Below are 12,098 nucleotides of genomic sequence, written 5' to 3'. Positions count from 1 at the left end.
AGCAAGTTTGGGGGTTATTTTATGAACAATAGGTGATGTTTACAAATGGAAGGCTACACGAACCCCTGAGCATGCTTGCTGAAAGGTGACAAACATGCCATCCAAAACCAAGAAGAGTAAGATGGAAAGCTGCAGAAGTACAGGGAGAAGTCCAAAATGTTTTACTAGTGCAAATAGACAATAGAAAGGAAATCATCTTCCACGCAGGCCACTTCATTTGAAGTGGCATTTGCTGGGCTCTGGCATCTCAAGCGTCAGCATCTCAACCTCCTTTGAGAACTCTGCATCCAAGATGTCCTAGCAGGAGGGAAAAAAAAAACAAACAAAAAATCAGGAGGACTCAGTAACCACGAAACAGTTTTCTTACATTCTTGTTAGACAAACATACCTACGATGAGCAAATCTTGGGATATTATTAGCACTGATTAACCCAAGCGTTGAACTGGAAAGTCTCACTACTGCAAACGGCAGCAGTCGCTGTAGACAGCTACAGAGAAGTCTCCAAATGAAGGGCTAAACAAGCCCAGTGCCCCAGTGTGGTATTAGACACCCTCAAGCTGAACAGGTACACTCCAGAGGTGAGTGTTCTGACCTAATAAAAGCCTCAGGCTGGTAAGGTGAGCTTGTATTTCCGAGTCAAAAACAAGTGGCTTACCAACCCGAGCTGTCCCATCTGAAAGTGTACAAAACGCTCGCAAAGAGCCACAATTTTTGATCACAGCTTTAAGGCTTATCGCCGACTTGTGTTGTATCTATGAGAAAGCAGACAGTAGCCCAAAGAAATAACGACAGGTTTTTATGCTCAAATGTGGCCCAGCTCACTCAGGAAAGCTACACATGAACTTCCCAACAGCTTGATATGAATGTTTCCCGACAACCACACCTGTAGACTACACAGGCACGCATGAAACTGCCATTATGTTTTATAGAGAAAGGTCCCCACTGCAGCCTGCAAGGCAACTGTTGGAAAAAATGTGGGCCCTAGAGCCCCCTGAGACTTCAGGAGCAGCAAGGAAAGTTGTGAGACCAACAAGCTGCAAAACAGCTGAGTGAATAAACATTCTGACAGGTGAAGCAGACAAAATCTGGAGCGATATAGATACCTGATCCCACTGATGCTGTTATGCCCAACCGCCTTTGTAGCTTAGACATCGTTCTTCCACCAGTTCCTCCTACCAATATGCATGGCTTCTGACTTACCAGAGCAAAACCTCCCTCTAGAGATCATTAAGACTACAATCTGAGGTAGATAAACCCACAACCAATTAATATATATAGCTTGTTTTGGGACAACGTCAGTCATTTAAATCTCTATGAAAGATAAACTCTTACCACTTCTCGTTTCACTTCTTCAATCTTCACTCGCGCAAGGGAAAGACTCTAATGAGAGAAAATGGCATTAAAAAAATCAATATTTCAGCTGGAAACACAAGAGTCCCTGCATCATTGCAAGAGTCTAATGATGTGCCGCAGGGGAATTCAGGGATAATGAAATCAGTTTCGTGTACACCCTTCACATGCAAAAGGTACGGAGATTAAAAGCCTAGTATCAGTTTGGTTTGGGCAGGCATGTATTTTTCAAAAGTCTGTTATGGCCTAAAGTCTAAAAAAACCCCCACTTTTTAGCAAATTTCCAAACCTACCAATTGAGGCACTGGATTTTAAACATATCCATTAATGAATTTTCCAAAGCACAATAAGCTTGCAAGTCTAAACCTTCCTCCCTCCTTCTGCCTGCACTAGAAGCGAGGCATCGGGGCTCTCCTCGTCTCCACTGACAGCAAGATTGGAGGGAGGGGGGAATTGGAGAACTTGCTCCAATTTGAACATCGTCCTGTTTCGCTTAAAGAAAGGAGGCAGCTGCCTCTCAGGGTAAGATGGATTTAAAAGAGAAGCAGTCCCACCCTCTCCCTTCATCCTTCTAGGAGGGAGACATCTCAAGAGGCAGGAACTTGATGGCAGGGCTAAGGAGGTGAATGGAGAGAGAAGGTGGCCCAGCAGACAGGTCCCTAGTTCATAATACATGAGGTGTGGTTGATCGCAGAGTTTCTTTGTGATTTTGGACAAGTCTCCTTCTTTCTCTGGACCTCTATGCCCCACTTATAAGAACTAGAATAAATCTTTTTCATCTCTTACACAGAAAGGTCTCAGGTTAGCTCTGTTAAAGGCTGCAGGGCACTCAGATGAGGATGTAACAGGGGCCGTATCAGGTAAGTCAAATACAAAACCATAAACTAAACAGTTGCAATTGTATTTAATAAAACCAAAACCCATTCAGCTATTCACCTACCACTTTTTTTGCTACTTCTCCACTAAATGACAGAGAAAAGCCCTTAATACTCATCTGTAAAAGCAATGGCAATCTTCTAACGGAGATTGGAAATGCTCAGGTTTAGTAGTCCCAAATATCACAGGTGGAGACGTACAGACATCACACAAAGCCAAGGCCTTCTGTTTCATGGACTAAAGCCTTGTTTACCCACGACTTCGTTAAGTTGCTATAAAGTTGTTCACAAAATTACCCTTAGCTGAAACAATCTTTTGTAACAAGCGTTCTAATTCGAAAAAAGCAAAATTTAACAGATGCTTCCCACAGCAGTCAGAGTAACTCCTAGCACAGGAACCAATAGTCACAGCAGCCAAAATATGAAATGGAGATACACAGACAGGGGCTTTCAAAACTGCAATTTAGTCACCTAAATGAGAAACCTGCATTTTCAGAGAGCTGCATACCTATCACCCTCAAGAGAAATTGAAGAAAGTGATGGAGCAGCCAGTACTCACACCAGCTAGAGCACTTGTTCAGGTGACAACGCCAACATTCGGCGATGTCTTCATAGTCATTAAAATCTTGCTCAGAGCTCCAACCTCTGCACAATGTGCTGTGTCCATCATATTGACAGCCTGATGACATGCCTAGCTAACATATAGGTAAATCTCAAAAAATTTGTTATACCAAGGAATGATATTTTTCTTCCTTTTTTTGTGTCTAATTTCTAGCTAATTCAACTTGATACTGAACTGACCCAGAAAATCCGTGTGTTTTGTTAGAACAAACTTTGCCTGGTAAGCATACTGAATTTCTTGGCTTGGATTAATAAATAGCTGGCCTTCCATTTAATCAAAGTCTTCTGTTTACACTGTTAATAGACCTGTAGGACATCTGCCTGTCCACTGAAACCACACAACAATATCCGCTACATTCTGAATTCCATTAAAATTAATCTGATGGCAAATACAATAGAACAGTAGAAAAAATAATTACAGGAGGTAAATCTAGGTAGTACTCCAGGTTCTTCTTCAACTGCGCAAGTTCTTCCTGCTGTCCAGCCACTTTCTGCAAAGAGAGCAAGGCAGATTATATCCTACAGTCTTACTTGTGGAAGTGACATATATCAGTGAAGTAGATCCACAACTACCTACAGCATTTCAGAATTCTCAGATGTTGGTGTGAGCTTCCATGATCCTTCTCAAAACCCACGGAAAACTAAAGATCTGTTATTTGTTCATTTAGCAGTCAGTCAAACCCCGGTATCATACTTTCTTCACTCTGAAGACATCTACGGGTATCTTTTCTTACAGTATAACCACCTGATCTCACCTCCCTGAAAGGAGAGGGGATTTCAAATGAGAATCCACCAGACAGAGGACTTTCACTGTCAACCTGATAAAGGGGACTGTAAGAAACGTGAAACTATAACAAAAAAGCCTTAATATTTTCTAGTTTTTAGTAGTCTTTAGTACTGTAACTTGTATTCCTGCAGGCACAGTGATCTAACGATGTAACTGTTACACTAATCCCTGTTTTCTCATTAAGGAATGTAGTGGAAGGACATGGGCACAAGCTATCACTTAGCTGTTAGACAAAATAATTAAGTGAAACAAAAGCGGTCTTGGTTCTCAGCAAATAATTGAGATAATTGTGGGATAAAAGAGACTCCTAAATAATTCTACTCCAGACAGTTCGGCCTTGGGAGGGCAAATGCACCAAGCTCCAGAGATAAGGAGGCACCAAGAGAGCAACAAGACCAGAGCCAAACCACCTGAAGGACACCATGGACGTGATCCTAGAGCTGAGTTTGCACAGAAACAAATGTCAATCAGTGAACAGTGTGATGAAGAGGATGGGCCTTCATCTTGGGACCCCCGAAGACCACCCAAAGATGCTAACAGACATGCGTGACAGATATTTACATATGCTAATTAGTTCCTAGAAATATAATGAATATTTACATGTGTGATTGTATTTAACCTGAAGCAACAGGGTGTCTGGTGTGCAAGTTTGGAGGAGAAATCCCCCGTGTGCCTGGCGCTGCAATAAAGAATCCCTGCTTAACAGTACACTTTGTACTGTTAGGTTTTTCCTACTGGATCTTTGAATCAAACCTGACTGGCCAGAGACAGAACAGAGCCCCAAGGAATGGGATACATTCTCATGCCTATGCCTTCTGTGTGAAAACACTTTTGCATATGCAGCAGAAAAAAGATTCCCCTTACACTTCCATTGCTTTGTTTATTCTGTTAAAAAAGGGAAATAATTTCTCTTTGGGGCTGAAAACGGAGCACCTTCCACAGTCCTCAACTCTTTTCAAATACTCAACAAAAAGTAAAAAAAAAAAAAAAAAACACTCCAAGATCAAGCAATTTGTGCTGCCAAATTCACTGTGCTCTTGGCAAAGCAGATCTAGAAATATCAGGGAGTCAAACCTGCCCTTATGCTCAGATTCTAGAAGATGACAAGTCTAGGAAATTGCAATGACTTTGTATGCAAAATTCCAACACGAATTATTTCTGGTTAGTACGCCTCTGCAGCACTGTGCCATGTAAACATCGCCACCAAGTGCTGGTTCATGAGAACGACAACCTAAAAGTCGGGAAACGTATTTTCAGTGCTCAACTTAACACGCAGGAAAAGCTACCAAAAGATGTGAGGAGAAAGACTAAGTTCTCCTTACAGTAATAGCAAATAAAATAAAGTGTAGTGAGTGCAGACAGAACACCACAGACATGTTACATGTGTACAAATACTTCACCACAAAGCTGGAGAATCCACAGCTAGTAACTCAAGAAATGTGCTTTTTCCTTTAACAAATTATCCTGCTGTCCTTATACAGCCACAAATGTTTCATTTAAAGACACAAGGAAAAGAGCACACAGCGGCTCAGGATTCGGGCTTCACTCGACCTCCTCCCCTTGCTCAGAAGTGTTTGCAGGCAGGTTTATTTCACACAAGCTAGAAGGAATCACCGGGGTCACTGTATCAAGCACTTGCAATACACGGGCAGCCCCCTAACAGGGTACAGTCCACAAAATACCCACTGTGTTTAAAACGCCGACCACAGGGAGAAGGCAGATCACAGGCTGCCAATTTTCTTTCAGCGTTGGGGAATCGATCCCATGGAAACAGGCTACATTCCCAATTGCAGACAGAGGCAGTAAGAGAAGAGAGGGAAAAACAAAAAGCAATGGAAAGATGCCAGTTGTTCCTCCCAAGCAGTCCAGAAGGAAAGCTTCTTCCCAACTACAAAGCCCATATTTAACTCCCATTAAAAGGTACCACTTCAGCAGCCACAGACGCTCCTCAGTTTCTAGGAGAGACAAACCCATCTAACGCAACCCAGCTCAGAGCTATCTGCCTACGGAATTTTTATTGGTGCTTCTTTTTACCGTTGACATTTGTTCAGGTAACCAAATAGCAAACTACATTTCCCAAAACCACCCAACAAACCAGCCTGGTCTGCACCACTGTAGAGACATCCACCAAAAGACCTACCTCAGACAGGCTCATGAGTGACTCGTGCGTCAGCGACTGGTCCAACCCCGTGGCAATAAGCTGCTCCTACAAAGAGGAAAGGGCTCGTTCACAAAATACAGCAGAGAGGAGAAAAATTTTACCATTTCCTTGGGTTTTCACCTAAACAGGCAAACAAGTATACAGTTTGTTAACAACAGAAACGTGCGCTATTTCGACCACAGCTACAACTGGTATATGAAATCAGTTGCTACTGGAATATGTATTGAGAATTCTGGAAAACTAGTGGGAGAAGAGCACACAGCAAGGCTGGGAAGAGGTTTCTTAGTAAAATGTTAACAACTCTAATACAACATTTCCTATCTCGTATTTGTCAAGGTATCATACAGCATTCACGTGTTAAATAAAATATTCACATCTCCGTCGTGTATGAAATGTGACGAGGAAGACAGTACAACTTCTGGCTTCTGTGTTTAATCATTCATTAATTTCAAAAAATAGCTATATTCAGAATTTTGACACACAATTTAGCTCAGTGAATCAGCTGCTCTGCTGGTAGCTGTCTGCATACTCTTCCATGACAGCACCTCACAAAAGGCACAAGGTAGTCTGAGCTAATACTGAGTTCTCAGTGGAAGAAGAGAAAGTGTCCTTGCATTTATCACAGGATGTCCTGGGGCGAGACAATGAATATAGCAGGAATAACGGAACTGTAGTAACGCATTGTCCTTTTAGCCCAAGATTCTTAAATCCTGGAGTTTAGGAAGCTCCAGGGATGTCTTTAACTACAGTTCTGGGCCCGACCAACTGTGACTGTGCCATCCCATCGCAACGTCTTGTTAGAAAACTCCTCTACCTCAGCAGCCTTGATCCTGATTTTTAAATCCTCAGATTTATCTTTCAGGAAATTCAGTTTATGTGATCGGCTGTCAGCTTTGACCTGTGCCAATTCCAGACGTTCCTCTGTTTTTTTAAGATCCCTTAAAAAAAAAAATACAAAAAGAAACAAACTTTTACATTTCAAGAGATACCAGTATACAAACCCTGCTTAGACATCTATGCTCAGGCTAAACCCTGTAATACAACCAACAGCAAAAGGGAGAGAATTGAGGAAAAACTCGCATTTCCCTATGAAATTTCCCAGTGGAAACATCCACAGCTGTTACATCCAGAGTCCTGAATGCCAGAGGGAAAAAAAAAGGCCAAGGGGAAAGCCATCTGCATAAAAGCAAAGAGTAAGAGTCTTTTGCATAATTCCCCAGTTCAGCCAGGGACTTGTTATACAAGCTAAACTTCAGATCGCAGAGCGGGGCCACAGCAAGCCAGCACGAAGCACACCGGTCTGGTGTCTTTGCTACAAGCGGCGCCACAATCACTACTTTAAAAGACACAAACCAGCAAGTAATTAGCGTGGAAGGGGGTTGTGGAGATCATCTGGGCCAATCCTCACTCAAGGCAGGGGTTGATCCTGCCACACTTGGCAAAGCACTGCAGATTATATCCTCTAGGGAATGGACTCTGTACTGATTATTCTTTAATTAGCATTATTAAGTCTCTCACACACCGGTTAAAGGAAATTCTTACCTGGGAATGGTTTTTGTTTTGCCTGGCTCCTTCACTCTGACTACAGAGCCCATGCTAAATGTGGTAAGAAAATCAAGTTTGCCTTCAACCTCAGACGAAGGCAACTGGTGGAAGATGCCACCCCACATCTTTGATGGTTGGACTTGATGATCTCAGAGGTCTTTTCAAACCTTAACGATTCTATAAGAACTGCTTGTAGACCATTTTTGGTTTAAAATAATGAGCTTGATGGTACCCCAAACCTCTTTTGATTATTGAATGTGTCTGTAGCACATGGCTTTCGTTAGATACTTGCAAATACTGCAAATTAAAGACATATCAAAACCCTGAAAATTCATTTAACCTTGTTAATTATCACAACCAATGTTCCACACGGCAGGGATCAGCAGTATTGCTTACATCCTTCCCTTTTCTCATTCATTACTCACTCTTCTAACCGCTCTTGCAGCAGCAGCGCCACAGTTAGTTTTTTCCTAATGTTCGTCAATTCCAGGTCCATTTCTCTGTTTTTTAATTCTGTTGTGTACAGCTCTGAAGTCATGTCATTGATGGCGCAGAAGAAGCTGGTGAAAAGAGAAATTCAGTCGGCATGCTCAAGAGTCAGCTGTTCTGAAACTCAGAATCACTATTATTTTCTCCACACTTTCCACAAATGACTGTTTTTTTTGTTCTCCCGATACATCAGGTAACTGCCAGCTATTTTATAGGAGGACAGTAAAATAAGTCACGAAGTGTATTTGCCTCCCTTAACTAATGAAGATTTCATCCGGAAGGGGAAATGGCCCAGCAACCCAAGTAAGAGGAAGCAAACAAGACCCAGCACCCTAGTGAATACAACCACTGGGTTTGACATGATCAGATGCTCTGCCCCCAGCTCGCCAAATTGCCTTTGAGAGAAACTATTCAGTCCCCAAAAATGTACATGCCCAGCAGTACTTGAGTCTCTTCTCCTTCCCAAATGGTTCAAAGCTGCTTACCCCTCCAGCTCAGCAGAGCTGTAAGAGCCAGGGCTCCTGAACATCACACAAAAATTGGATTCCAAGGCAGATTTTGGTCCTTCCTCATTGCCAGGGTTCAGCAGAGACCTGCTGTGTTATGGGTCAAGGCGAGGCTAGGGAGAGGGGCCCAGGAAGAGCAGACCAACCAACAGCTGACGTTTCCCTGTGGCTGAGCTAAGGAAATCTCCTTACGTCAACTGAGGCCCGGTAACAGAGAGAAGAAAGAGGAGCTGCGACAAAGACCGGTTACAGTTCCTCAGTCCTTGCCCAAGCAGTATGAAACCTGCTCTAGCTTGTGCTACCTGGCACGACAGTCTAAGTGGCAGCATTCTGCGGCCACTGACCGCAAAAGCGGGGGCAAAAGGAGGATTTAACTGCGGCTGAGGCACCTCTCTGGCTTCAGAGACTTCCTTTGCTGGGATAATAAAGAGTTAGAGCTTTGTGCTCCGCTCCTCCATTTCAAAGCTGCCCAAAGGGTGCAAAAGAAGCTGGATAAGTAAGATTCTGGGTGTGAAAGTCAAGTTTGAAACCGCTGAATGGAAAAATCAGAGAGAAACAGCACAGACCATTACTCATGATGCACAGTGGGAATAATTACCTGGTAAGAGAAGTGTCCTTCGTTTCAAGTGTCATTGCGCTGTTTACCAGGGCATTGAGGCAGCTGATGCCTTTAACGGACAGATTGGATAGGGAAAGACCCAGGCTTTCTCTAAGAATGCCCTGTAGATGGTTAGCTGGAAAATAAATACAAGCCAAAATAGCAATTTTTTTTTTATGTTACTGTTCTTTAAAGGCCTAGATGGGACTCCCTCTTTCAACACACGTTAAAAACGTATTATGGTTCCCTGAACAGCTCACATGCTCCAAAAAAACACATCCTCAAACACTCACTCTAGGCAGCTCGAGCATAACTTAATCACCTCGCTGTTGTTTCAGACTCCTCAAGCGCTTTCCTTAACAGTGGATTAGCACCGGCTCAGACTCTTAAAACAGCTGTAGGGTTGCTTCCCTGTCTATCCAGCCAATATCTCAATGCTGTACTACTCAGCCCAGCAGGCTAGGAGGTTTCAGCAATTAATCTGCTTGTCTGTATTTACAGCCTGCTCAGGATGGCTTAAATTGCTCTTGACCAACCTTCTGTCACTGTAAAGGAAGGCACGGGATGCATTGTAGTAAAAGCTGTACCAGAACAAAAGTTGAATTCGTTCCCATTTTGTATAAAAATAAATATGTATTTGTAAGACTTCAGCAAAGACAATCTTCAGGATCACTAAGAAAAACCTATCTTTGATGGAACTGAGAAGTGGAGTTTCAAACTCACCTTTTGCTTCATATTCTTTTGCCTTCTGCTTCATGTCCTCTATCAGCAGAGAAACATCCTTGTCTCTGGCTTCATTGCACTCTGCAAGCTGATACAAGATATCAACAGTGCTCTCATTCACTTCGTACTGTGGAACAGGCTCATTCCCATATATTTTCTTTAGCCATGCACCAACCTGACGGAGAAGTGGGGAGAAGTGGAGGAAGAGCAGATGGTCAAGTGAAACAACAGAAAATAGCCAATAGATGTGAAAAATGTAAAGTGCTGTAAGCTCAATGTTCCTGAAGAATAACTGCTAATTCCTACTGCATCAGCCAAGGCATGGGCGGAAAAAGGGGAGACAACTTCCTTTGTCTCTTCTTGAAACACACTCTGTAGTTTAGAAAACCACTTCCCCTTTAATATCGCTCATTTCACTGGACACCTACTTATCTCCAGGTGATAAAATTCTATCTGTTTATTAACGTGACACACTACTGATCCAAGAGGTGTGAAAGGGGTATTTGGGCATCTGGTAAAAAACCGCATTCAAGCAGTGTGGGATAAAACTGACCAAACCCCGATCGCCTCTACGGGCTAGCAGCGGGGAAAGGGTTACTACAGTGTGCACGAGCCCGACAGAGCACAGCTTTCAGCACTGAAAAGCAGGTCAGAAGGTAGATCGAGATCAGCGCAGTGCTCTCAGGTGGTACAGAAAGATGAGATTATGACCGATAATGATAGAAGGGATCATAAGAAACGTGAAACTACAACAAAGTAGCTTTAATGATATTTTCTAGTTGTTAGTAGTTCTATTACTACAGTTTGTATTCTTGCATACGTAATGATCTAACGCTGCAACTGTTGTACTAACCTCCGTTTCAAAATATTTAAGCTACAGTCCTCAAAAGAAAAAGAGGGATTGATACCTGTGAATGTAGTAGATATAAGTTATCACTTCAAGTCACCAGAACTATTGCACAACAGATAACTAAAACCAAAGCAAGTCTTGGTTCTCAGTGGATAACTGGGATAGCTGTGGGATAAGAGACTCCCACATAATTCCACTCCAGACAGCTCGGCCTTAGGAGGGCAGATGCGCCGAGCTAGAGATGAAGAGGCACCAAGAGGGCAACACGACCGGAACAAAACAACCTGGAAGGACACGGTGTTTGTGATCTTAGAACTGAGTTTGCGCAGAAACAGAGTTCAACCAGTGGACACTGTGATGAAGAGCCCTAGCCTTCATCTGAAAACCCTTAACAGACACGTGCAAAGGACATTAACATAAGCTAATTACTTCTCAGAAAAAACACAAACGTGTTAAGTATTTCTCAGAAGTATAATTAATACGTACATTGTGATCATATTTAATCTGAAATGAAAGGGTGTTTGATGCGCATGTTTGGAGGAGAGATCCCCCAGCAGCCGTAATAAAGGACGCCAGTTTACAGTATATATCACAGTTAGGTCATTACCGGATCTTTGAATGAATAATAACTGAACACGTAGAAGCTCAACACTGAGTAACCACAAATTCTTGTCTAAGGAACCCAATGGTAGAAGAGGACTTGGCCTTATACCTTGAAGAGACATTTCTTTACAGCGTGTCACAGAATCACAGCACGGTCGGGGTTGGAAGGGCCCTCTGTGGGTCACCTAGTCCAACCCCCTGCCCAAGCAGGGTCACCCAGAACAGGCTGCACAGCACCGCATCCAGGCGGGGCTTGAATATCTCCGGAGAAGGAGACTCCACAGCCTCCCTGGGCAGCCTGGGCCAGGGCTCCGTCACCCTCAGAGGGAAGAAGTTCTTCCTCCTGTTCAGCTGGAGCTTCCTCTGCTTCAGTTTGTGCCCGTTGCCCCTTGCCCTGTCGCTGGGCACCACCGATAAGAGCCTGGCCCCGTCCTCCCGCCACGCCAGCACCTCACCCGCGTACGCTGCGCACAGCGGACACCGCCCCGAGCTACGCCGGGGAGAACGCCGCGACGCCCCGAGGAGCAAACAGCAGCGACTGCGCGCAGATGGGAACAAGACCAAGCAAGAAAGCCAAGCTCACGGGCACGGGGTGACCCGCGCCTTTCCGGCGCTCCGCCCCTCAGCGCGGCGCCTCGCCCGTGCGGGCCCGGAGGGAAGAGCGGGGCGGGGGAGGCCCGCCACCGCCCGGCGCCCCCCACCAGGCGGGGAGGAGCCCCCGGCCGGGCGAGGGGCAGCCGGAGGCCGGTGCCGCCGCCACCACCACGACCCCCGCCGCCCCGGAGCCGCGCCGCTACCCGCTGGATCTTCTCCTCCATGCCGGCCCCGTCCGCCGCCGGCTCGAGCATCCCGCCTTGTCCCGGCTTCCCCCGCGCGCGGCAGCCGCGCGGGGCCTCATGGGATTTACAGTGCGGGGGGCGTGGCGGGAGACCCCCCCACTCCCCCCAGCCCCCCCACCCCCCCCACCCCCCCCAGCCCTGCCTCCCGCGC

The 12,098-nt window shown here is 44.8% G+C and overlaps 1 protein-coding gene across 1 annotated transcript; it reads right to left on the bottom strand.

The window, feature by feature from the left end:
- HAUS1 (HAUS augmin like complex subunit 1) lies at positions 1-11,994 on the bottom strand. The gene is made up of 9 exons (XM_075411647.1): positions 11,906-11,994; positions 9,656-9,830; positions 8,933-9,068; positions 7,765-7,899; positions 6,609-6,732; positions 5,774-5,839; positions 3,266-3,337; positions 1,333-1,380; positions 1-297 (listed from the first exon to the last, which is right to left on the bottom strand). Exons 1-9 carry the CDS (start codon positions 11,954-11,956, stop codon positions 214-216), a joined length of 891 nt encoding a protein of 296 aa, XP_075267762.1. The 5' UTR covers positions 11,957-11,994; the 3' UTR covers positions 1-213.
- Between the last annotated feature and the right edge of the window lie 104 nt (positions 11,995-12,098).

Source organism: Opisthocomus hoazin, chromosome Z (assembly GCF_030867145.1).
Source record: "Opisthocomus hoazin isolate bOpiHoa1 chromosome Z, bOpiHoa1.hap1, whole genome shotgun sequence".
Lineage (NCBI taxonomy): Eukaryota > Metazoa > Chordata > Aves > Opisthocomiformes > Opisthocomidae > Opisthocomus > Opisthocomus hoazin.
Note: the sequence above shows the minus strand (reverse complement) of the source record. Positions and strands in the feature narration are given on the sequence as shown.